Source organism: Syngnathoides biaculeatus, chromosome 6, assembly GCF_019802595.1.
Source record: "Syngnathoides biaculeatus isolate LvHL_M chromosome 6, ASM1980259v1, whole genome shotgun sequence".
NCBI classification, from domain to species: domain Eukaryota; kingdom Metazoa; phylum Chordata; class Actinopteri; order Syngnathiformes; family Syngnathidae; genus Syngnathoides; species Syngnathoides biaculeatus.
The window spans coordinates 7084733-7112438 of record NC_084645.1 but is presented as its reverse complement, the minus strand read 5'-3'; the positions used below and the strand labels follow the sequence as shown (position 1 = coordinate 7112438).

Sequence of the window (27706 nt, the reverse complement as noted above, 5' to 3'; positions counted from 1 at the left end):
CACTAGCCGCCAACAAAGAGACACGTTTGTGCAGTCAGGTCCTCGCAAAGTATCGCTCAACACAGATCAAGTGTGTCAATCATTCACATGTAGCTACGTTATGCAAGCGAAGAACTGCTAATTCATTTATATGAGACATGTATTGAAAATCAAATATAGGGCTTACCTTCGTGCAAACATATCTGTTCCGGTTGATTTTAGATGGATTCAGTTGATCATGCCGTCTTCCACAAAGTTTGATCCATCGAAGATATTTTTCGTACTCGGTCTTCGGTTTTGGAAAGGGTATGAATTTAACTCCACCAACTAGCCTATCAGGATACCTGTCGTCAGTATTACAAAATCCGTGACTACACCTTTTAACCATATCTATTGTTAAGGAACCCAAATACGTGATAAAACGCTAACAAAAGCTATACTGGACCATGCGACTTTGTCTGAGGTAATAGCGGATGCCAAAAAGGGGCGTGGTTTATGCAGATCTCTGGCCTCTGATTGGTCAGCGACGCGAATGATGAAATTTCTATGGAGGGGTCAATTGTGGGTTATGCATGTTGTCCCTGTGCCTGCGTAGGTTTTCTCCAGGCACTCCGGTTTCCGGTCTGAAAATGATTCTTTTTCTTACTGGCATAACATGCCACCGAACATTCCGCGGATTATTTCTATCAAAATTATGGCAAAATTTTGCAATACATTAAGGTATTTTACCGTGACCAATTGTGGTGGTACCGCACGTGAAGACAGTACAAACCAGCGATGATTTCTTTGTTTGTGCACGTAATACGTCACATTCATGCATGTAGGTCATGTGACTCGCCACAATGGTGGTGGCCCATGAAAATTCGTAAATGCCGATAAAAATCTCAAAACACCATCAAATGATAGAGGATTAACCTCAAATTTTCAAGGTACGGTACATATGACTTTACTTATTGGATACATTGTTAATCCAAATGACCAGACTTCTATTTTAAACTGAAATACAGCTATTGGAATTGTGACCAGTTTGATATAACAATGTGAATTTTACAGCATAAAATTTTCAGTGGCATTTTTAATTCAAATTCTGGTGGCACATATTTACTTCCATACTTGTGTAAATGTAGTGGATAAAATGTACTATGCACAAACATTTTTTGCACAAATATGTAATGCAAAAAATGTTTAATGTAAACAGTGTTATTTTATTTATTTAAGACTGTAATATGTGTTATAAACAATATTAATAAAATGTTATGCCATCGTTGAACATTTACTTTAGTTAATTGAGGGATTCTGTTTGCAGTGATAAGAACAAGTGTGTCCTGTGGCCAAATACAAACAATAAAAGTAGAAACCTAGCAAAATAGAAATACAGATAATTCCCATTGTGAGCATATGGATAGCAGAAAATTGTTGATGCGCATTGTACATTATTAGATGTGTTTTCCTGATTTTTTTTAGGTCAACTTTGGGGGTGCACATTATACTTCGGGATGCATTTTACTCAAGAAATTACAGTAGGTGTCAGTGAACAAGGAAGTAAGCAACGGTAATTTGAGAGCTGTGAAGACAGGGTCTGAAAGAAGTCCTGGTGACATCTGCATTAGGGCATCAATCCAGGACATAACATAAAAAATAATCAACTATAATATGAAAAGGCACAGAAAAATTCCAGATATTCTACAGAAGCATACAGTGAAGAAAATAAGTATTTGAACACCCTGCGATATTGCAAGTTCTCCCACTTAGAAATTCATGGAGGGGTCTGAAATTTTCCTTGTAGGTGCATGTCCTTTGTGAGAGATATTCTAAAAAGAAAAATCCATAAATCACAATATATGATTTTTTTAACAATCTATTTGTGTGATACAGCTGCAAATAAGTATTTGAACACTTGAGAAAACCAATGTTAATATTTGGTACAGTAGCCTTTGTTTGCAATTACAGAGGTCAAACATTTCCTGTAGTTGTTCACCAGGTTTGCACACACTGCAGGAGGGATTTTGGCCCACTCCCACACCCAGATATTCTCTAGATCAGACAGGTTTCTGAGCTGTCGCTGAGAAACACGGAGTTTCAGCTCCCTCCAAAGATTTTCTATTGGGTTTAGGTCTGGAGACTGCCTCGGCCACGCCAGAACCTTGCTATGCTTCTTACGGAGCCACTCCTTGGTTTTCCTGCCTGTGTGCTTCGGGTCATTGTCATGTTGAAAGACTCAGCCATGACCAATCTTCAATGCTCTGACTGGGGGAAAGAGGTTGTTCCCCAAAATCTCACAATACATGGCTGTGGTCATCCTCTCCTGAATACAGTGCAGTTGTCCTGTCGCATGTGCAGAAAAACACCCCCAAACCATGATGCTACCACTCCCATGCTTCACAGTAGGGATGGTGTTCTTGGGCTGGAAATCATCATTCGTCTTCTTCCAAACACGATGAGTGGAATTATGACCAAAAAGCTCAGTTGTGCTCTCGTCTGACCACAAAACTTTCTCCCATGACTCCTCTGTATTATCCAAATAGTCACTGGAAAACTTAGGATGGGCCTTGACATGTGCTGGTTTAAGCAAGAGAACCTTTCGTGCCATGCATGATTTCAAACCATAACGTCTTAGTGTATTACCAACAGTCACCTTGGAAACGGTGGTCCCAGCTCTTTTCAGGTCATTGACCAAGTCTTGTCGTATAGTCCTGGGCTGATTCCTCACCTTTCTAAGGATCATTGAGACCCCGGGAAGTAATATCTTGCATGATTGGCTCCACCGCGATTGAGATTGACCGTCATATTTAGCTTCTTCCATCTTCTCATGATTGCTCCAACAGTGGAGCTTTTTTCACCAAGCTGCTTGGCAATTTCTCCGTAACCCTTTGCAGCTGTGTGGAGTTGTACAATTTTGTCTTTGGTGTCTTTGGACAACTCTTTGGTTTTGGCCATGTTACAAGTTTGAGTCTTACTGATTGTATGGGGTGGACAGGTATCTTTATCCAGCTCACGGCCTCACACAGGTGCATCTGATTCAGGATAATACATGGAGTGGAGCTGGACTTTTGAAGGCGGACTAACAGGTCTTTGAGGGTCAGAATTCTAGTTGATAGACAGGTGTTCAAATACTTATTTATCGTTGTATCACACAAATTGTAAAAAAAAAAAAATAAAAAAAAAATCATACATTGTGATTTCTGGATTTTTCTTTTTAGATTATCTCTCTCACAGTGGACATGCACCTATGATGAAAACTTCAGACCCCTCCATTATTTCTGAGTGGGAGAACTTGCAATATAGCAGGGTGTTCAAATACTTATTTTCTTCGCTGTATTTTTCAAATGAACCAAACTAACAACCATGCACCATACATAACATTAATAGTGATCCACCCCATAAAAACAACATTGAAAAATAAAAGATTTTATCAATTCATTGTTCACTCATCCTGCAATTGGCAGGCAACCACTTCAGGGTCTACTCCGCCTCTCGCTCAGAGATAGGCTTCAGCGCACTCGAGACTCGAGTAAGGATGAGCGGTACGGGAAATAGATGGATGAATAGTCACTCATTTTCTCCTTAGTTTATCAAGGAACTGGGGAAGTGCCCATCCCTTCTGTATACAGTATGTGCACTGACCAGTCACAACATAATGACGACTTGCACATAAAAAAGGTAACACGGCTCTCATTATGATCCATAACAATTCTATACCCAAACAAATCAAACCTTATAACGAAAAATTAAGGTTCGGACTCAGACTCTAAACCATGTTTCGCCGTTATTGAGAGCAAGAGGTGTGGAATAGAGTCCCATGACAGTCACTTGACTGCAGGGGAAGTGCCCATCCCTTCTGTATACACAATGTGCACTGAGCAATCACAACATAACTACTTGCACAAAAAGAGCTGTAGCTGATATTTTTGTTACCTCTTGAGTTGCATGTCAGAGTTATTAGACACAGCTGCAGAAGAATTTGACACCCAAAACTCTAAACCACGATTCGTTATCATCGAGATCAAAGGTGTGGAATCAAGCCACATGACCAGTTGGGTACATACAGGTACAAGTCGAGAAACTGACCAAGTGACCACAATTGCAGAGACTAATTAAAGTAAGGGTTTATTTAAAAAAAAAAAACTGTGGAACATAAGTCAAAAATAAATGTATCAGTTACATAAGGTACACCATCCATCCATCGATTTTCTTAGCCGCTTATACTCACAACTGTCGCAGGAGTACTGAAGCCTATCTCAGGTGTTAATAGGCAGGAGGCGGGGTACACTCTGAACTGGTTGCCAGCCAATCGCAGGGCACACGGAGACAGACAACAGTCACACTCACAATCACACCTAGGGCAAATTTAAAGTGTCCAATGAATGTTGCATGTTTTTGGGATATGGGATCAAACCACAGTGCCCGGAAAAAACCCCACGCAGGCACGGAAAGAACATCCAAACTGCACACAGGTCAGGCCGGGATTTGAACCCTGGTCCTCTGAACTGTGAGGCCAACACTCTACAACTGGGCGAAGTACGAAATTATTGTAAAAGAAAAAGAAAACAATTTGATATTGAATTGCGGGAATTGCATGGGTTGACATCACAATACGCTTACTTTCATTAGCATTAGCAGTGAGCTTTGTATTTGATAAAGCAAAATGTTTTGCGGGCTGGCCATATAGGGTGTGGGCTTCCTTTTCTTTACACTCTGGTTACGTCAGTCTAGTGTTCAAGATTAAGTCAATTTTTTTTCTCCATTCACATGATCAGCACACGGATAGGATCCATTTGATATAATCTCACAATCTCATTTTTAGTTATTTTTTTTACGGAGTGCCCCCTTAAGTCTGGTTGAGATACCGCAGTTGGCTACAGAGCTGTTAAACTACTGAAATTCACTCCCAGAAAGTCTGGATTTCAATATTTCAAGAAAATTTTTCATTTCAGGAGTGTTGTTGCAGTATGTCATAGGATAGAAATTCTGCACACAGTTCAAAGGCACAAAATAATCGTGACTCCATAATTGTAATTGTTAAACTATGGATTACATATTTTTTATTTGAATGTACTGATTGCATTAACTGATGGTGTAAAATAGCATGCAACAAGCATTCCAGCGCTTTGACCAAAGCTGCATTGAACCAGAAGCAAAGAGAACATTCACCGTCACATGCTTAAATATGACTCTTGTACTCGAACTCTTGCTTGTAAAGGAAACATTACTTTGATACCTACACACACACACATACACATATATATATATATATATATATATATATATATATATATATATATATATATATAAAACCTGACCACGCCGCCAAGCTCCCTTTCAAATGCTCGCGCTCCTGCCTCTGGCAGTCTCCCTGCTCCTATGGACCACCATCATGCCTTGTAAATCTAGGGCTTCCATTCTCCCCAAATAAATGATTACCAACCTCTTCCTTCATCTTCGTCTGGTTTTGGGTCTACTCCAATACCGTTTGGTACCAAACCATGACGGTATTTTTTCACCAATATTTACAGGACCGTTCATTGGCCATCGTTTTTGTCTGCCTCATAACAACATCCTGTATCAGCTGTTTTATTTTGGTGACAAAAATAAGTCCAAAAGGGAAAAATGCACTTTTGGGCTGAAATGTTTTGGCGCTGGAAATTTTGGTGCACCACTAACATTTTGTCTAAAATGGCTTACATTAATCAGGATCCCTTGCTGTACTTTGGACAAAGGTAGAACTAAGATTTGTTTTGCAACTGTCAGTGCCATAAATCTTTCCAGGACCACCTGGCTATCTTTGAGCCAGCTGCACCTGCCACGTCATATTTCACACATTTTTGGATCAGCTTTTTCCCATTCATTCTGCCACTGTCACCATCCACATTGACCATGACTCATTTTTGGTTGTGGCACAATCAAGAATATTATTGTAGCTACTCGTGGCTAGGCTAATGGATCCCTTCTTCCATGGAGATCTCGGTGGAGGTCTCCAAGCTACAACTCCATATATGTGTGGAAACTATGCACAGTTACGTCCAAATGGCGTTGACCATAAACAAAAGGTAAAAATCATGAAATGTTTTCTATTTTTTCAAGTAAATGTGGAGTGGCAGCATTGCATTGTATTGTCAGAATAAAGTACTTAACAGGTTATCTGTCATGTACTGCCTTGCAGTTCCGTGAGTACTGCCTGGTCCATGCATCCTCCCTCTCTTTCTCTCGCCTCCCTATTTGTAGCAAACCTCTCACGATACCACGGCCCACTTGCCTCTGGTAAGCCATTTACTGCTTGTTTGTCTGTAGACTCCTGTGTTTCTCCATGTTCCCAGTGTACTCCCTGTGATCTTGACCGAGGTCTCTCCTGCCACCAAGCCAGCCACATGCTGTGTCCACTGCCTCACAACACATCCTGGATCACCTCCTTAAACTGTCATCAATAAACTGTTCATCATATTACAGCTGCCATCGCCAGCTCTTGGGTCCAACACCTCTCATTTCATGACATTATTCTTTGATTTGGTGTAATTCATCTGAAAACATTCAGATTCGCCATTATTTTTTTTTCCCCGTCAGACTGCTAATTAGAGTCACAACCTATTTTTGAACAGCCGTAGTGAACATCATTATACTTTATACAGATCGGGCATGCAATATCATGATTATATTGTTCAACTGATCATTATGCTGTAGCTGGTCAATAATATGTATCATAAAAGTTGTTCAAAAAAGTTCTCAATAGTAAGGTACTCTCAAATAAAACTAAATTGCGTTATGAATGACAATGAGTTCTAATCTATCTTGTTGCTTTTCATTTTGTGGGTTGTGAAAACTTGCTAACTACAGATGATAAACATTGCCTCTGAAGGTTATTTATTATTCAGCTATTGGATTTTATTTTTACTGCTCACAATGCAAAAGACAAAGGGTCTGTTGAGAAGTTTGAACAGAGAAGAGATTCACTGGTACACTCAGTTGCAGTATTGTTTAGCCTTGGCTGACTGTGCTCAAAAATTTGCCTCAATGCTGATGTCGAAAACACCACTGGGAACATTGGAAATAGCAAATATAATTCAATCTGAAATCTTATGCATTCCTTTTTTTTTTTTACTGAAAATGCCAATAATTTGGCAATATGTTTTGGTGATATTCCCTCTGGCCAAATTATTATTTTTTTGTGCTGGTGTGAATATAGTCATTAATATTTTTGTTCAAAATGGTTTTGAGATGTGTCCGAATTCTAGTATGAGTGTTACCTGTTGCAGCATTTCCTCTGTGGAGGCTAGTTTCTGTCTGTGTTTTTCTAGGGAGCTTTCAAGATCTCTGATCTTCTCCCCTTGGGCCTCCACCTGGTCAGTCAGGACACTCACCTAATAGTTGACAGTCATTCATGATTACATACAGTACACACAGGATTAGTGAATGTATAGATAGTCTTAATACAATGGTTTAGAAGATGGTCAACCAAGCAACATTCTGTAATTCTATATCATGGGCAAGAAATGAGCAAACATTACACAGCATTCCTCAATTTAACACCACCATTCAATTACTCAGCAAGTCTGTCACTGAGGAATCTGGATTTGACATTTACAATAATCTCTTTGACATGACTATCACCTCCTGCCAAGCATACACATGCATGTACATGGACAAACATACTCTTTTCTACTAAATTATGTTGAATTCCTCTGATGATTCACTGTCACTTCAACCCCCACTATGCATCCCACAGCCATTTTCTATCTTAAAGTACTCCTCTAAAATTGAAGCTCCTACTTTATTAACTGTCTCATGGCAGATTAAAAAAAAAGAGATCCATTATTAAGTGCATGTACAGCACATGAAATTTGCTTTTTTTCCAACCTTTAGCTGACAATGTAACAAACAGAATTATTTGAGCAACATACTATATCTAGGAAAAGAGAAGTTGATAAATAAATTACCCAGTAGATTGTTTACCTCTAGGCTACAGTGAAAGCTTTGTGTTTAAGTGCTATTACAGACGCACAAATACAAACAGGCCTGGAGGTGGGGAAGTTTAAAGTTAAACTGAGAAAAGTAAAAGGGCAAAATTATCTACAGATAATCTCCTGTCTGAAAAAAAAGTTCTGATTATATTGTGTGTCTGCGACCATTGCTGCATCAAAATGGTTACAATTATTTTTTTTCAATTTCAGTTTTGCATTCACTCAGTGGTTGTAAGAGGATTATTAACTTAGAAGGCAAGGAAAACAAATTCACTTACACATTGATTAAGTGACTCTGAAGACAGGCAAACAATTATCAGTGGTGCAAGTTATTAAAGTGATCTAAGAAGAGTCTGTTGACACTGTGCTTTGTGGAAAGCCATTTCATCTTCTGATGTGACAGCAACTGTTGCCAATGAATGCAAGGACATATTTGAATGGGTTAAAGCTGTAAATCTGTTCAGGCATGTTTTATTTGAAAAACATGGAATCTCTTCAGAACCAGGCTCACACAACAGAACACGAATCCTATGTTTAAAATGATTACATCTACACAAATTAAAGTGAACTCATGCTTTTAGAGTTACATAAAATTAGGAAGAAATTCACAAACATATACGCAAAATATTTACCTGTAACACCAATGACTCTTTGTCCCCCTCTAGGCGAAGGAGTCTCTCTTGGTAGGTTTCATTGTTGGCACGAGGACAAAAGTTCACCTGGACGAGCAGAAATACACACACACACACGCAAACACACACATTTAGATGAGATATGAATGTGCTTCTGTTGAAATTTTGAAATGCAACAGTTATCTGTCTCCATGTGCCCTGCGATTGACTGGCAACCAGTTCAGGGTGTATCTAGCCTCCTGCTCAATAACAGTTGGGATTGGCTCCAACCCTCCCGTGACCTTCGTGAGGATAAGCGGCCCAGAAAATGAATAGATGGATATGTCTTCATTGTATTTGCTCATCTTATCAGTTCGAATGACACTGTAATGTAGAGGTGTCAAACTCATTTTTGTCACGGGCCACATCATTATGGGTTCACTCAGAGGGCAATTAAGGCTATGAACCCATACAAATGTACAGTTGTTTTTCTTTCGGCTTGTCCCATTAGGGGTCGTGTTCAAAATAATATCAGTCCAATGTGACTAAACAAATTAATCCACGTTTTCAGTATATTTATTGCTACATGTCAAACTAGTTACCAGTAGGCGCAGTAGAGTCTCAAAAAACAAGACCCAACATTTATGATATGGACACTCTCAAAAAATACAGGCAGTGCTTCTCAATTATTTTCTATCACACCAACAAACAATTCGCTCCCCTCACTCTCCCCGAGACTATTATCTAATATAATATCTAAATATTATCAAGTGTCTATAAAATTGTTGTAAGTACAGCTCCTCATAACATTGTATCCTTAAAGGGCCACTGTCATGAAATGCTTGATTTTTAGTATGTTAACAATGAAAAAACGTCAGCCCGCATGGACCCATGCGTTTTTTCCCCGCAAAACATGATTTTGACGTATACAGCTTTTTGTAACTCCCGCCATGAAAATCCTCTCGAGGGATTTGTTTTCGAAAAGAAGCAGGAAGTGACGTACATGGCAGAACGGCCCTCAAGTGGACTCGTTTCTTTCTATTAGTTTTACCTCCGGGAAGGTAGCTCGATGTTCCTTCGTGTTAGCCAAAATGCTGGCTCGTTGCATTTTTGGACATTGCTTGAACACTTTGGAGGATGGATTTACCCTTCATTAGTTTGCAAGAGACCCGGTTCGTCGTGAAAAATGGATTGCATGGGTGTAATGGACAAGAGCTTCGTGGGTTCCAAATGACAGGAAGGTCTGTATACAGCTACTAAAAAAATAATAGTTTGGGGCGGACCATGTAATCGGTCTCTCATAACGTAACAAAAGATCCGTGTACGTATGACAGGCATCCTAAATGTGTCGATGTGCGTGTCGGACGGCGTCGGGCTCACCGACGAGGGCCGCTGCGTCGCCTCCCCAGCAAAGGTTGCAGTGTTGGCTTGCGGACGGCAGCGGCTATGAACAATGCTCCCAACAATGGTGCATTCAGCCGCGTGCAACAACATCCCCATAAAGCAGCCCGGCTCTCACTCTTTTGCCAGCCAGCTCCATCCCCAGCGCCCTTCTACCAATATCAAATAACATAGGCCTGAAATCACGTCATTTGACTTTCTCAACCTTATCCACATCATCAGCACTCTCTCCATTCTGGACATGTCCAAACCATCAAAGTCTACTCTCTTGAACCCTGTCTCTAAAACATCTAACTTTGGCTTCCCTTTAATGAGCTTATTTTTAATTCTATCCACCCTGCTTACTCCTGGAGAGGACCTCAACATCTTCATTTCTGCCACCTCCAGCTCTGCTTCCTGTTGTCTCTTCAGTGCCACAGTCTCTAACCCATAAATCATGGCCGGCCTCACCATTGTTTTATAAACTTTGCCCTTCATCCTAGCAGTGACTCTTCTGTCACGTAACACACCAGACACCTTCCGCCTGCTGTTCCAACCTGCTTAGACCCGTTTCTTCACGTCCTTCCAACATTGCTCTAGATTGTTGACCCCAAGTATTTGTAGTCATACGCAGTGCTCTCTCTTCTCCCTGGAGCCCCACTCTTCCTCCTCCATCCCTCTCAATCACGCACATATATTCTGTTTTACTTCGGCTATTTTTTATTCCTCTCGTTTTCAGTACATGCCTCCATGTTTTCTTCTTAAAAATGGGAACTACCACACTTTTCCTCCATTCTTCAGGGCTCTTCTCACCCGCTAGTATTCTGTTGAATAAGTTGGTGTCACGTCCCATCTGAACGAGAGGTAGGACCCAAATGCAGGAACTCGGAAGACGCAAGGTAGTTCAAGAAGAGACACGTTTATTGTATGCAGAGTTCGGGGATCGAGCAGGCAGTCCGGTGCACGGGGAAACAATGCAGGCAGAAGTGTCAAGGAGTCAGGCTTACAGGGTTGGTCGGAGAACGGACGAAGGTCGGTACACACAGGTTCTGTCAGGAATACGAGAGTGCTGGAACGGGACATAAAGCTCAACGAACTGGCCCCGGACCAGTCGTCACCGGGTCCTATATATACAGGGGATGATCAGGCCGCATGAGGCACAGGTGTGTGCCTCCCAATCAGCGCAGCCGCACAGCTCGTGCTGAAGCGGCAGGATCATGACAGTACCCCCCCTCAAAGGCACGGCTCCCAGACGTGCCTAAACGAAAAAAAAACACACTAATTAACACAGGCAGGGGTGGGCGGAAGGGGGTCCGGAGGAGGGCACACCCCCCCCCCCGAACCCCAGACTGGTGGCCATCCAGGCCACCAAACAAGAGGCGTCCGGGCGGACAAGTCAGGAGGACGACCCGGACGCCAAGCACCAGGGTGCCCACGGGGCGATTCGGGCGGACGACCTCTGTGAGGAACCAAACGGCGAGGCAGGAACCAGAACGAGGCAGGCCACTGCTCCGGACGAGAACCTCCCACGCCGTCGTTGCAAGACGACCAGGGATTGGTTGCCAACGAGGCCAGGTCCTGAAGCGGCTGGGCAAACTCAGGAGTGAAGAAGATGATGGAGAGCAGGACCAGACCGCCACCCCGAAGTCTCTCCAGCTCCTGGGTGGCTCCACAGAACTCCCCAGCTCCTGCTGGACAGGGACGTGAGAAGGCGGCGGCGCCAGTACCGCCCCCTCCTGGACAGGAACGAGAGAAGGCGGCGCCAGTACCGCCCCCGCCTCCTGGACAGGAACGAGAGAAGGCGGCACCAGTACCGCCCCCGTCTCCTGGACAGCAACTTGAGAAGGCGGCGCCAGTACCGCCCCCGCCTCCTGGACAGGAACGAGAGAAGGCGGCGCCAGTACCGCCCCCGCCTCCTGGACAGGAACGAGAGAAGGCGGCGCCAGTACCGCCCCCGCCTCCTGGACAGGAACGAGAGAAGGCGGCGCCAGTACCGCCCCCGCCTCCTGGACAGCAACTTGAGAAGGCGGCGCCATCGCCGCCCCCTCCTGGACAGGAACGTGAGAAGGCGGTGCCATCGCCGCCCCCTCCTGGACAGGAACGTGAGAAGGCGGCGCCATCGCCGCCCCCTCCTGGACAGGAACGTGAGAAGGCGGCGCCAGTACCGCCCCCTCCTGGACAGGAACGTGAGAAGGCGGCAGCAGCATCACCAACTCCACCTCCTCCTGGACGGGAGCGCGAGGCGGCTGGGGAACTGTCGCCACCTCCTGGACAGGAACGTGAGGGCGTGCCCGTCGCCGACAGAGCAGGAACGGGGAGCGACCGCGGGCCGGTCGCCGACAAAGCAGGAGTGTGGAGCGTCCGCGGGCCAGTCGCCACTGCCACTCCAGAGCACGGACGAGAAGCGGCTGTGGAGACGTCGCCACCTCCTGGACAGCAACGTGAGGCGGCGTCGGGTCGGTCCCCACCGCCACGTGAGCCTGCACTGCATCTGTTGAAATGGCAATGTGGGCGTGGCGCGGTGGCGAATCCGTTTCCAGGGCAACGTAAACATGAGTAGGCGGAGAGTCAGTCGAAACTGACACGTGGGCGTGTCTCGGGAGCGGGTCAGTTCCAACTGCCGCGTGAGCTCTGCTCGGAATCGCCAACACTGCGACGTGCACTTGAGGTGGCGAGTCTGTTCCCACTGTGGCGTGCACTTGGCAAGGGGGCGGGTCGGTCTCGACGGCAACGTGAACCTGAGTCAGCAGTTTGTCCGTCGCCGTTGCGACGTCAGCGAAGCTCGGCTGGTTCGCCAATCGTTGCCGGACCTGGGCCGTGAGAGCCGCCAATTCAGCGCTCTGCCTCTCTAACTGCGCCCGCATTTCGCGACAGAACGCCTCGTGGTTTGGCGGCTCCTCCTCCCTCTGGGCTTGAGGCTTCGCCACCAGCTGCGGGTCTGCCGGTCTCACAGTTGCCGGCGAGGAGTGGGAGGACGGTGTCTTCGTTGCCGCGCAGCGAGAGACACCAGGGAGCGCCCGGCCAGGGCGTCTCCTCTGGCCGCCACGCGGAGGTCCCGGGTAGATGGCCAAGCGGGTTCCCTCGTACCGATAGGTGCACTTGGATCTACCGGGCGAAGTCGCTCGGATGCTGGAAACGCAGGAAGGCGGGGCAAACTGACTGGGATCAAAAGCCGGGCAAAGAGACTCAAAATCAAAGTCGTCGGAGTCGTACTCAGGCAGCCCGGCATACAAATCACGGTCCTCCTCATATTCCGAAAAGTCAGAGTCCAGAAGAATATGAGGAGCCGGACGGGTCGTGTTCGGGACGTATTCATACCTCGCTGGCGGAGCGTAAGACACGGAAGTGGAGGACGTCAGGGAGCCTACCCGGATTGGACAGGCTTGGTCCTCCGGCAGACGGTCTACCTTGCGTCGGTCCCGGCGACGCCGGGTCTTTCCTGCTGGGTCCTGTGATGGCCAGTTCATTCTGTCACGTCCCATCTGAACGAGAGGTAGGACCCAAATGCAGGAACTCGGAAGACGCAAGGTAGTTCAAGAAGAGACACGTTTATTGTATGCAGAGTTCGGGGATCGAGCAGGCAGTCCGGTGCACGGGGAAACAATGCAGGCAGAAGTGTCAAGGAGTCAGGCTTACAGGGTTGGTCGGAGAACGGACGAAGGTGGGTACACACAGGTTCTGTCAGGAATACGAGAGTGCTGGAACGGGACATAAAGCTCAACGAACTGGCCCCGGACCAGTCGTCACCGGGTCCTATATATACAGGGGATGATCAGGCCACATGAGGCACAGGTGTGTGCCTCCCAATCAGCGCAGCCGCACAGCTCGTGCTGAAGCGGCAGGATCATGACAGTTGGTCAAAAACTCCTCAGCCATTTTTCCAAATTGTTTACATACCCTCCACAGGTACGTCATCAGGACCAACAGCCTTTCCATTTTTCATCCTCTTCAGTGCCTACCTTCCCTTTTACTCATCATTCCCACTTCCTGGTCCATCACACTTGCCTCGTCTACTATTCATTTTCTCTCATCTTCTTCGTTCATAAACTTCTCAAAGTATTCTTTCCATCTATTCAGCACACTACTGGCACCAGTCAACACATTTCCATCTATATCCTTAATCACCCTTACCTGCTGCACATCCTTCTCGTCTCCAGCCCTTTGTCTGGCCAACCTTTTCTCCTTCTTTCATGTCCAACCTGACATACATGTCATCATAGACCTCTTGTTTAGCCTTCACCCCCTCTTCCTTTGCGCCACGTTTCATTTCAATGTATTCCTTTTCCCTCTCTGTCCTCTCAGTGCCCCACTTCTTCTTCGATAATCTCTTTCCTTGTATGACTTCCTGTATTTTGGGGTTTCACCACTAAGTTTCCTTCTTCCCTTTCCTACCAGAAGACACATCAAGTACTCTCCTACCTATCTCTCTTATCACCTTGGCTGTAGTAGTCCAGTTTTCCGAAAGGCCGCGCAACATTCTTCCTTTCTCAGCTTCCACCACATGGTTCTCTGCTCTACTTTTGTCTTCTTAATCTTCCTCCCCACCACCAAAGTCATCCTACACACCACCTTCCTATGCTGTTGAGCTACACGCTCCGCTACCACTACCTTACAGTCGGTAACCTTCCTATTACATGATCTGCACATAAAGTAATCCACCTGCGTGCTTCTACCTCTGCTCTTCGATGTCACCCTCACTCCTGCCTCTTCTGGAAAAAAGGTGTTCACTACTGCCGTTTCAATCCTTTTTGCAAAGTCCACCACCATCTGTAATGCACATATTTTTTGGGCAAAGTTTTAAGACAGGTGCCCATCCAGATGTAACCCTTTGCATTTGTCCGAGCTTGGGACCGGCCTACAGATTGCAGTGGCTTGTTCCCCCACAGGACTGGATTAAACTTGGAGATGATACGTATTCAATATAATAATTATGCAACTTCAACACTACTTTTTCAGAAAAATATTTAATGACCATTGCGGTTTATTGCTTTGCTCAAGTACCCCTCAAACTTTCTTTTTCTTTCGGCTTGTCCCATTAGGGGTCGCCACAGCGTGTCATCTTTTTCCATCTAAGTAGTACCCCAAGCACCCCTCAAACTCTGTTGGGAAATAGATTAGCACTTCTCTAACAACCAATTTCTAGCATGCAGCTGAAATGAGCATTGGTAAGAAATAATAAGGCATTGTGTGATGTCAACCTCGATAGCTAAGCATCTTTCAGCATGTTAAAAAAGCCATTAATAAACTATGAAAAAAACAAACATGCCGAGAATCCATCATTGGATCATTACTGAGCTGGGCTAAAATGTGATACACTGTAATATACCATTGTAACAATTGTTGCAAAGTCTGGTATTTACCAGCCCTAAACTGCCTCCAATTCTTATAGTCTTAGCACTGTTTACACAATGGGGATAACACCGGACGATTGTTCTATTAGTCATTGCATATTGCTCTCACGCTTGAGGACTGCATCTTTTTGGACAAAAAAAAATGTACTGGCATTACTAGATTAGTGGCAAATAAATATGTTTCTGATTCTTATATCCCACAGATTTGTTTCACTGTGCTTTTCCACTTTAGGCACGGAGCATAAGCCATCAGGTTTACCTTTATTAATGTTGTACTTGCCACTACTTCAGTACAGAGGGTCACCAAATAAATCTTTAAAAGAGATGACATGAAATGTAACCCTCTTGAATATTAAAGCCAAAAGCTAGTAATCACACAATGTTGTGCTAGAACTTGAAACAAACGGGACTCTCCAGCTACAAGAACAAAATTTTGTGTAAATCTTTGATTAAATGTTGCAGTATCAGATGCTACTTTGTCAACAGGAATCAGCTGATAGATAATTTGACTAATCTGATAGCATGGACCTTGTGATGCATCCCTGCAAATGCCATGACTACTAGGCAAAAGGAAATTATAGCAACAAAAAAAAAGTCCAGTTGACTGAAAAGTCACAATAGAACTTCATCCAACTAGAAAAATAATGATCTTATAATGATCTCTCAAGAGAAATGTTCTTACTCGTGACAATTTTCCTTGTCTGCTGTCTTGTAAAACAGTGATGCAGCATTATGTGCATTAAGTAATAAAATGAGTAGTAGGGATCGACATCACACTAAAATGGCAAACTTCATCTTAAAGACTTACCTTTTTGAGCCAGGAGAAGTGCTTGTAGACATCAATGGGAGTCTCCATGCTCCCATTCCATTTGTACCCTATCTTCTCTAGGATTACATCTCAGGCACTCAGAATGTGAGCCTGTGGGCATGGCCTGTGTGCATGCGTGTCTCTCTTCGTCCCTCCCTTTGTGTATTAGGACCAAGGCAACTTCAAGTAGTTCTTGATGTTAGCAGAAAGCAAAGTCAAATGTGAAAATGCATGACTATAATGTTTACAGGTTTTCCTGTTTTCTTGTTGTTGTGTTTACAATCTCTGCTGTCTGAGCAGAAAACTCCACCCCACTGTTGTGCACCCTTTCTACGGTTGCTCACTTAAACTGCATCAGTACAACTGACAACTTAGGTTTACATTGTCTCCCTTTATGCACTTTTGTTTGCTTTTAACCCTTTAAATCAACAAATACTCCTGTTTTCTCTCCATTCATGCTATTTTCTCAGCTCCCCCTGCTGCAGTTGTGTCTTCCAGCCAAATGGCCAAGCCCAGAAAAAAAGGGGTGTTAAAGTTTGCCTGTTTTGTCATCTGTTTATGGCCGTTTGGCCCAATTTCAGTTTCTTACACATACGAATGCATGCACACACACACACACACACACACCACACACACACACACACACACACACACACACGCATCTGTGAATACACACGCACGCGCACACACACATACATCTGCTCAATATGTTATTGTGAGTCTCATTGAGTCACTTTCTGTATGAAAGTGAGTAAAACGTTTCATTCTTTAGTGTATATCTTTTTTCTCCCAACAGTCAGTCTCTGCATGACAATAATCTAATTTCAGTTCTGCGCATGTCCTCTTAAACCATTCACAGCAACTGTAAGTAATTCATCTCATGACATCAACAAGGGAGGAGACCTGCATTTATAAGTTCCGCCTGAAATAGATCAGCTGTAAAAGAGCAGTTTTTCCTTAACACCCATATCAACAATTTAAAGAAAACTTGGGGCTGTGTGTTAAATTAAGTTGCTGTTAATAGATCAAAACCAATTAATACATCAACAATATTTGATGATCAACAATTAAAATCAAAATCTCAATTTTAGATTAGAGTAGTAGGGATTTGTTTGAAGTTGTGTAATGTAGTGCTATATAAGAGTATCGGAAAGTAAGTCTGAACCCTGAAGCCGGTTTATTTAGCAACAATAATAAAAAATAATAATAATGGAATGCGGTGTAGGCATCAAAAATCATGTGTCCCAAGTCACTGGTGGTAGTTTTAACAAAAACAATTTGGCAATTAATTCTGTTTTACCTTTTGACGAATATTCAGTGGAGTAAAGCCATGATAAGCATCACTGTTTTGGTTAATTTTTCACAAGGACAGCAACATTGAACCAAATATTGAGAAACTCTTAACATTTCTGCACAAAAATGTTGAACACTCGTGAGGGGGATTTACCAGAATATCAGAATAATAATGGCACTACTTTAAAGGTCCTGTGTTTTACCAAACCAACCTTTTCCAGTATTGGGTTGTTTTGAAATCAGCCACACATTTCTGAGTAATAGATGTTTTTCTGCCAATCGGCCTGAAATCAGGTCATTTAAATTTCTCAACATTATCCACATCACCAGCACTGCCAACATAACAATCACAAGTAGTGAGGATTGGGTCTTCTACACAGAGGAAACCAATCAGACAAAAGGGGGTGGACTTAGCCAACTACGAACAAAGCGCATACAGTGCCTTGTCAAAGTATTCGGCCCCCTTGAACTTTTCAACCTTTCACCACATTTTAGGCTTCAAACATAAAGATATAAAATACAATTTTTTTTGGCAAGAATCAACAAGTGGGACCCAATCATGAAGTGGAATGAAATTTATTGGATATTTTAAACTTTTTAACAAATAAAAACCTGAAAAGTGGAGCGTGCATTATTATTCGGCCCTCTTGCATTAATACTTTGTAGCGCCACCTTTTGCTACAACGGCTCCAAGTCGCTTGGGGTACGTCTCTATCAGTTTTGCACATCGAGAGACTGAAATTATTGCCCATTCTTCCTTGCAAAACAGCTCGAGCTCAGTGAGTTTGGATGGAGAGCATTTGTGAACAGCAGTCTTCAGCTCTGCCCACAGAGTCTCGAGTGGATTCAGGTCTGGACTTTGACTTGTCCATTCTAACACCTGGATATGTTTATTTGTGATCCATTCCATTGTAGATTTGGCTTTATGTTTTGGATCATTGTCCTGTTGAAAGATAAATCTCCATCCCAGTCTCAGGTCATTTGCAGACTCCAACAGGTTTTCTTCCAGAATGGTCCTGTAATTGGCTCCATTCAACTTCCCATCAATTTTAACCATATTCCCTGTCCCTGCTGAAGAAAAGCAGGCCCACACCATGAGGCTGCCACCACCATGTTCGACAGTGGGGATGTGTGTTCAGAGTGATGAGCTGTGTTGCTTCTACGCCAAACATATAGTTTTGCATTGTGGCCAAAAAGTTCAATTTTGGTTTCATCTGATCAGAGCCAGATTTGTGCAGTGTACGACTGTTGTCCTATGGACAGAGTCTCCCAAGTCAGCTGTAGATCTCTGGAGTTCATCCAGCATCATCATGGCCCTCTTGGCTGCATCTCTGATCAGTCTTCTCCCAGTGGGAGGTAATATTTAGAGGGTAAATTTGCAGTTGTCTGATACTCCTTGCATTTAAATGTGATTGCTTGCACAGTGCTCCTTGAGATGTTTAAAGCTTGGGAAATGTTTTTGTTTCCAAATCCGGCTTTAAACTTCTTCACAATAGTATCTCGGACCTGCCTGGTGTGTTCCTTGGTCTTCATGATGCTCTCTGCACTTTAAACAGAACCCTGCAACTATCACAGAGCAGGTGCATTTATATGGAGACTCGTTTGCACAGAGGTGGATTCTATTTATCATCATCAGTCAACATTGGATCATTCAGAGATCCTCACTACCTTTCAGGAGTGAGTTTGCTGCACTGAAAGTAAAGGGGCTGAATAACATTGCACGCCCCAGTTTTCAGTTTTTTTATTTGTTAAAAAAAAGTGTAAAATATACAATAAATTTCATTCCACTTCATGATTGTGTCCCTGTTGTTGTTGATTCTTGACAAAAAAAAATTAAAAATTTATATCTTTATGTTTGAAGCCGGAAATGTGGCAAAAGGTTGAAAAGTTCAAGGGGGCCGAATACTTTCACAAGGCGCTGTACGAAATGGGAATCAGTCTATGGAGGTCTGAATAGCCAGAAAATGGAACCTTTAAAAAACAAATGGACAAACGGAAAAATGGCGCTGCAGTATTTTAAGTTAAGTTTACCCTTGGCAGAGGTGTGTGCTTTGTTGAGTGACATTGTCAATATACTGTAATGGCCATTATAACATTGCTAAAACCCCAGTTTTGCACAGGACTGAGAAGTAGGTGATGCTTTGAGGAATTACGAGCAGCCATCACAAATTCTTTCCTGTTGGAATGCCATCACAAGTTGGATGTCACAAAACCTCCGGTTCCTTCTGGTTATTGCCCTCACACCCCAAAAAATTTCCTTGTCATGCAGATGTCAACATCACCATAATATTTACACAATTATGCTGATCCTAGATGCTGAAACCCTAATCCAAACACACATTTCTTCCAAAATTTGACTACTGCAATGTCCTTTTTTCTAGCCGACCTCTATGCCACACGAAAGAAAAACGATGACGTATACAAAATATACTAACTTGCACCAAAGAATTAGATCATATCACCCCTGTCCTTACATCCCTAAATTAGCTACTTATTCAGACCAATTAAGATTTCAAAAAAGTCGAACAAAAGTCGTACAATTTTGTCTCTGGTGTCTTTGGACAGCTCTTTGGTCATGGCCATGTTACAAGTTTGAGCCTTACTGATTGTATGGGGTGGACAGGTGTCTTTTATGCAGCTAACGACCTCACACAGGTACATGTGATTCAGGATAATACATGGAATGGAGGTGGACTTTTAAAGGCGGACTAACAGGTCTTTGAGGGTCAGAATTCTAGTTGATAGACAGGTGTTCAAATACTTATTTATCGTTGTATCACACAAATTGTAAAAAAAAAAAAAAAAAAAAAAAATCATACATTGTGATTTCTGGATTTTTCTTTTTAGATTATCTCTCTCACGGTGGACATGCACCTACCATGAAAAGTTCAGACCACTCCATGATTTCTGAGTTGGAGAACTTACAATATATCTTCTTCTTTTCCTTTCGGCTTGTCCCGTTAGGGGTCGCCACAGCGTGTCATCTTTTGCCATCTTAGCCTATCTCCTGCATCTTCCTCTCTAACCCCAACTGCCCTCATGTCTTCCCTCACCACATCCATAAACCTTCTCTTTGGTCTTCCTCTCGCTCTTTTGCCGGGAGCTCCATCCTCAGCATCCTTCTACCAATATACTCACTCTCTCGCCTCTGAACATGTCCAAACCATCGAAGTCTGCTCTCTCGAATCTTGTCTCCAAAACATCCAGCTTTGGCTGTCCCTCTAATGAGCTCATTTCTAATCCTATCCAACCTGGTCACTCCGAGCGAGAACCTCAACATCTTCATTTCTGCCACCTCCAGTTCAGATTCCTGTTGTTTCTTCAGTGCCACCGTCTCTAATCCGTACATCATGGCCGGCCTCACCACTGTTTTGTAAACTTTGCCCTTCATCCTAGCAGACACTCTTCTGTCACATAACACACCAGACACCTTTCGCCAGCTGTTCCAACCTGCTTGGACCCGTTTCTTCACTTCCTGACCACACTCTCCATTGCTCTGTATTGTTGACCCCAAGTATTTGAAGTCGTCGACCCTCGCTATCTCTTCTCCCTGTAGCCTCACTCTTCCCCCTCCACTTTTCTCATTCACGCACATATATTCTGTTTTACTTCGGCTAATCTTCATTCCTCTCCTTTCCAGTGCATGTCTCCATCTTTCCAATTGTTCCTCTGCATGCTCCCTGCTTTCACTGCATATGACAATATCATCTGCGAACATCATGGTCCAAGGGGATTCCAGTCTAACCTCATCTGTCAGCCTATCCATTACCACTGCAAACAGGAAGGGGCTCAGAGCTGATCCCTGATGCAGTCCCACCTCCACCTTAAATTCCTCTGTCACACCTAAGGCGCACCTCACCATTGTTCTGCTGCCATCATACATGTCCTGTACTATTTTAACATACTTCTCTGCCACACCAGACTTACGCATGCAGTACCACAGTTCCTCTCTTGGTACTCTGTCATAGGCTTTCTCTAGATCCACAAAGACGCAATGTAGCTCCTTCTGACCTTCTCTGTACTTTTCCACGGAGCATCCTCAAGGCAAATAATGCATCTGTGGTACTCTTTCTAGGCATGAAACCATACTGTTGCTCGCAGATACTTACTTCTGTCCTGAGTCTAGCCTCCACTACTCTTTCCCATAACTTCATTGTGTGGCCCATCAACTTTATTCCTCTATAGTTCCCACAGCTCTGAACATCCCCTTTGTTCTTAAAAATGGGAACTAGAACACTTTTCCTCCATTCTTCAGGCATCTTTTCGCCCGCTAGTATTCTGTTGAATAAGTTGGTCAAAAACTCCACAGCCATCTCTCCAAATTGCTTCCATACCTCTACCGGTATGTCATCAGGACCAACTGCCTTTCCAGTTTTCATCCTTTGTAGTGCCTTTCTGACTTCCCCCTTAGTAATCATTTCCACTTCCTGGTCCTTCACTCTTGCCTCTTCAACTCTTCCTTCTCTCTCATTTTCTTCATTCATCAACTTCTCAAAGTATTCTTTCCATCTATTTAGTACACTACCGGCACCAGTCAACACATTTCCATCTCTATCCTTAATCACCCTGACCTGCTGCACATCCTTCCCATCTCTATCCCTCTGTCTGGCCAACCTGTAGAGATCCTTTTCTCCTTCTTTCGTGTCCAACCTGGTGTACATGTCTTCATATGCCTCTTGTTTAGCCTTTGCCACCTCTACCTTTGCCCTACGTCGCATCTCGATGTACTCCTTTCGCCTCTCCTCTGTCCTCTCAGTATCCCACTTCTTCTTCGCTAATCTCTTTCCTTGTATGACTCCCTGTATTTTGGGGTTCCACCACCAAGTCTCCTTCTCCCCTTTCCTACCAGATGACACACCAAGTACTCTCCTGCCTGTCTCTCTGATCACCTTGGCTGTCGTCGTCCAGTCTTCCGGGAGCTTCGGTTGTCCATCGAGAGCCTGTCTCACCTCTTTCCGGAAGGCTGCACAACATTCTTCGTTTTTCAGCTTCCACCACATGGTTCTCTGCTCTACCTTGTCTTCTTATCTTCCTACCCACCACCAGAATCATCCTACAAACTACCATCCTATGCTGTCGAGCTACACTCTCCCCTACCACTACTTTACAGTCAGTAACCTCCTTCAGATTACATCGTCTGCACAAAATATAATCTACCTGCGTGGTTCTACCTCCGCTCTTGTAGGTCACTATATGTTCCTCCCTCTTCTGGAAATAAGTGTTCACTACAGCCATCTCCATCCTTTTTGCAAAGTCCACCACCATCTGCCCTTCAAAGTTCCTTTCCTGGATGCTGTACTTACCCATCACTTCTTCATCGCCCCTGTTTCCTTTACCAATATGTCCATTACAATCTGCACCAATCACAACTCTCTCGCTGTCTGGGATGCTCAGAACTACTTCATCTAGTTCCTTCCAGAATTTCTCTTTCAACTCTAGGTCACATCCTACCTGTGGTGCATAGCCGCTAACCACATTATACATAACACCCTCAATTTCAAATTTTAGTCTCATCACTCGATCTGATACTCTTTTCACCTCCAAGACATTCTTAGCCAGCTTTCCTTTAAAATAACCCCTACTCCATTTCTCTTCCCATCTACTCCGTGGTAGAATAATTTAAACCCTGCTCCCAAACTTCTAGCCTTACTACCTTTCCACCTGCTCTCTTGGATGCACAGAATATCAACCTTTCTCCTAATCATCATGTCAACCAACTCCTGTGCTTTTCCTGTCATAGTCCCAACATTCAAAGTCCCTACACTCAGTTGTAGGCTCTGTGCATTCCTCTTTTTCTTCTGACGCTGGATCCGGTTTCCTCCTCTTCTTTGTCTTCGACCCACAGTAGCTGAATTTCCACCGACGCCCTGCAGGTTAGCAGTGCCGGGGGCGGGCGTTGTTAACCCGGGCCACGACCGATCCGGTATGGGATTCTTTAGATGAACGCTCATATTTGTTTGGCACAGTTTTTACGCCGGATGCCCTTCCTGACGCAACCCTCTGCATTTATCCGGGCTTGGGACCGGCCTACAGATTGCACTGGTTTGTGCCCCCATAGGGCTGCATTAACAACTTACAATATATCAGGGTGTTCAAATACTTATTTTATTCGCTGTAATTACAGCTTTTCCTCTATACAAAAATAAGGATGGGGATATAGTTGTGGAATCATTCATATCTAGAAAATCTTTCCATTTCTTCCTTGCAAATATATGGAACTGGATCTTTCAGTAGAGAAGTATTAAAGCACCAGGTTGGAGGTTGCATCATCTTTGATTCAAGTTTGAGTCGAGAAATTCAAGAATGCCCGCTGATTATATATTGGATGTATTCTGGAAGTACTCATCTGGGCAAGTTATTTGTAAGATTTGTCAATTCTAGAGAAAGAGCAGTGTACTGAAGAAAATAAAGTGTATTCCCTTTTTGTATTCTCCAAATGTAAAGGAGTCAGAAATCATGTATACCTTATTTTCCGTACTATAATGTCTTTAAAACCCTTCAATTTACTCCAACATCAATGGTGAGCCTTATATGTGCATTGAGTTCCAAAATCAGTTAAAAAAAAAATCTCTACAGGAATCCCTCTCTACTTCACGCTTCACATAATGCGTTTTCAGTACATCGTGTTTTTTTTCCCCACCCCCTCCCCACAAAAAAAAGCTAGATCGTCTTACAGTACGTACTAGATTATGTGAGGTACACTGATACACATAACCATGGCGTGACATGTGGACCAATTGAGAGAAGAAAAAAAAGATCGGCTTTTTGGAGCTGATTGGCTACACATGATCCAAGCCGCACCCAGCAACTCTCTCTCTCTCCCTCCTCCTTCCTATCCGCCATTTTCTGTGCTGTTACATGCTGTCAAACTGCATGCACATAGACTCTCTACTTCACAATGCCTCCAAAGTGCTGTGCTTGATGTTAAACCTTCCCCCAAAGCAACCAAGCGGAAGAGGAAGACGTGAAATGTTATTAAATTGTTAAAAAAAAAAAAAGGCCTGGTGACGAGGAAGAAGAAGCTGATGGATCGGCGAAAAAGTAACACTTTTGGATATGATCAAAGATGTTAGAAGTTACGCTTTTGTGGCGCCATTATGGCATGAATGAATCTGTGGTGTTCCACATAAAGAATGATGTGGTAAACATCAACCTGAAGCTGCAATGAAGCATTCAACCCCTTGATGATGAGGAAAAGGTTGGTTTTAAAACTTTCGAAAGTGTGCGACAAGATGGTACGAGTTGTCGGGTTTAGGAATTATGTTGACAGCGTTATATCCTTGTACAGGGTGTTGCATTAAATGGATTAATTGTACATAAAGTTATCTCATATTTGCTCTCCTGTTTTGCTTTGAATGCTATTTTGCTATGCTTAATATGCTTCTATTGACTCACGTTTGCTTTATTTATCACATTTCCTGTTGTTACATTTTGGACCGCCCTAAGGAGAAAAAAAAAAAAGTATTTGTGGCAATTTGTCCAAAACGGACTGGAGATGGTGAGAGAGACACATCCTGCATTCTACTCACGAGCAAAAGTTCCTCTTGTCGAAGAGGGGGCGCCACACCGGCGAAATGGAAGTGATGTAACACCAGTGCACCGAAAGTGACTTTACAACAATGCACCGTGGACATTTGGTGCTACACTCAAAGACATCATGCGTTTGGTTTGTTGGTGACTTTCTGTACTGCAATAAAAATGTTATTTTATTGTTATTGTTTAACTAGACACTTGTAGTGTTGTAATTTTTGTCTCAAGTGGTTAAGTATAAATGCTGTACTGTTGATTAAACATTCTGGTACCCACGTGGCAGCTCCAGCAGAAGTCTCCAAGTGATGAATGAGAAATATACAGTGATATAATACAGTGTTTTATAATTTATAATTATATTATACATTTATAATACTGTATATATTATATGTATAAGGTTTTATAACTAAAGATTGAACTAAATACCTGTTTTTGTCTCAAATACACAAAGTACAAATACTTTTTATATATTTTAAACATTCTGGTACTTACTGTCATGGTCCTGCCGGTCCAACCATGGCTGTCCAGGTCCCCGCACAGCTGCACTGATTAGAAGGCGCACACCTGTGCCTCTTCTGCAGTGATTAACCCCTGTATGTATAGGACCCAGTGGACGGTCTGGCTTTGCCAGATCGTTGCAACTCATGCTCCGTTCCTGCACTCCCGTATTCTTGATCGTGAACCCTGGTGTACCGACCTCCGCCTGTCCTCCGACCGACCCCGTAAGCTTGACGTCTTTGATACTCCTGGCTTCTCAGATCGATCTCCCGTGTACCGACCCCTGGCTGCCCGCGGACTTGCTCTCTACCCCCGACGTCCTAACTACCGCTGCTCCACTTGACTGTCTGACTGATACCCGATTTTGAATCGAAGGAACACTTTTCTCAAACTGCCTCTGCGTCTCCGGAGTCCTGCATTTGCGTCCTCCTCTGTACCGATGGGTCGTGACACTTACATAAGAATACATTCCCTGCTACTTCACAGTTTTTCACTTTACACGGGTGGTTCTGGTACCAATTAACCACGAAAAACGAGCGATTACTGTACTCTTTTTGTTTCAAATATGCAAAGTACAAATACTCTTTACACATTTTAAACATTCTGGTACCCACATAAACACACACCACCCGCTACTTCGAAGCTTTTCACTTTTTGCGGGTGGTTCTAGTCCCACTTAACCGCGAAAAACAAGGGATTACTGTACTTACTTGATTATCGGACCATTTCGAGCTGACAGAGTAATGTAATTACACTATATATACGCTGACAGCGATAAACCAATTAGACAACATTACGTAATACATACACTACATACGCTTACCTAGGTATACAACCAGTATGCTGCAAACCAACATTTGTTCAACTAAAGACTTCCAGAATGCTAGTAGCGAAGTCATAGGCTTACAAGGAACAATTAAAACTACAGAGCTATCAGTTATGCAGTTGTAAATGGTAATTTAGCAGTCGCGAAAGATCAGTGATTCTATGGTTCGGAAGAGGAGGAATTGAGAACATTAACTACCCCAAGTTAAGAAGACAAATGAGAGTTTCTCAAGGAATAAATCAAGGTGGCCATAGTTTAAAGACGTACTTGAACAATGGTATATTGGACAAAGAATATTCTACAATCACTGTTATCTCTCCATCTGCGCAAGGATTACCATGGTGCGGCAACTGCCAGCTGATTTGAGAGAGAAGATTGATTAAAAAGTAGTGTACTGTTAAACAGTAGAATGAAGTTGAATAAAACTCAGTTTTGCGTTCCTGACCCCCTTTTTTTTTTTTTTTTTTTTTTTTTAAGACTGTATGTTCTCGCCTTCTGAATGCATTAAGTAATGAAATAGACCCTGTAATTGAGACTGCACTTTATAATGTGGTGCGCTTTGTGCTGCGGATAATACGATATATTCATCTAATATTTAAAACTCCCACAGCCCTTGCAAGGATAAGAGGCACAGATAACGGATGAATGGATGGATACTACTAGAACTATGCTGTACAATATTGAATAAGAAATGCGAAACCTAAGGTGCCAAATTCTGACGGCCTCATCTTTAGCCTGTGTTGGCAGATTTATGTTTTACATGTATACCGAATATTAGTTCAATTAGTTCTACCTTCAACTTTAATGTTTTTTATCCTGCTGTGGGTTCTAGTTCTCCAGGTCAGGCTGTTCCTCATGATGTCGTTCCTACGGGCTCCATATGTAAACAGGTGGACATAGATAACTGTTCTGTTTCCTCTCTTTCGGTCTCTTGGGGACCGGAGACTATCCAGCGGTCTATCTGGATCAGCCATCGCCTCAGGATTTCAAACGAACTATAACAAAAAACTATGATAAATCCATTCATTCATTCATCCATCCATCCATCCATTTTTAGCTGCTTATCCTCACAAGGGTCACGGAGTATTGGTAGTTGCTCTCCCCACATTCCATTGGTAGGGTTCCAGTCTTTACCATAAAGTACAGTTCAGTGACGCGTTCAAGGCTGCAAGACCTGACTGACTGTGTGGGGCTCGTATCGCCATGTTTAAATTCAGTGAGGGGTTCGGTGCCAAAAGACCTGATAGTGAGGAATAGAGTTCTCTGGCGTTAATTCAGTGAGGGGGGTCAGTGCCTCAAGATCTGATGGTAAGGGATTTGTGTCAACAAGACCCAACAGTTAGGGGTTTTGAGGCCCCGATAATTTCAAAGACAATCAAATATTGTGATAAAGAGAAAAGCTTCAGAAAATGGAAAGAGCAAAACCAGTAAAAAGAGCTAGGAAAAACTGGGATTTACCTGTGTACACATGAAGGGGA

The 27706-nt window shown here is 43.3% G+C and overlaps 1 protein-coding gene across 12 annotated transcripts in view; it reads right to left on the bottom strand.

Annotated features, from left to right (window-relative positions):
- Nucleotides 1–27706, bottom strand: part of ppfibp2b (PPFIA binding protein 2b) — a 197510-nt gene that overhangs the window by 64675 nt on the left and 105129 nt on the right. For 11 of the 12 annotated variants that reach the window (XM_061822587.1, XM_061822594.1, XM_061822590.1 and 8 more), the window contains 2 exons: nt 8564–8650; nt 7218–7331 (listed from right to left, as the gene is read on the bottom strand). In XM_061822587.1, the coding sequence (XP_061678571.1) occupies nt 7218–7331; nt 8564–8650 (201 nt within the window). Of the gene's footprint in view, nt 1–7217; nt 7332–8563; nt 8651–16081; nt 16171–27706 lie in introns of those variants that run through there. The other variant, XM_061822595.1, reaches the window with a different exon arrangement.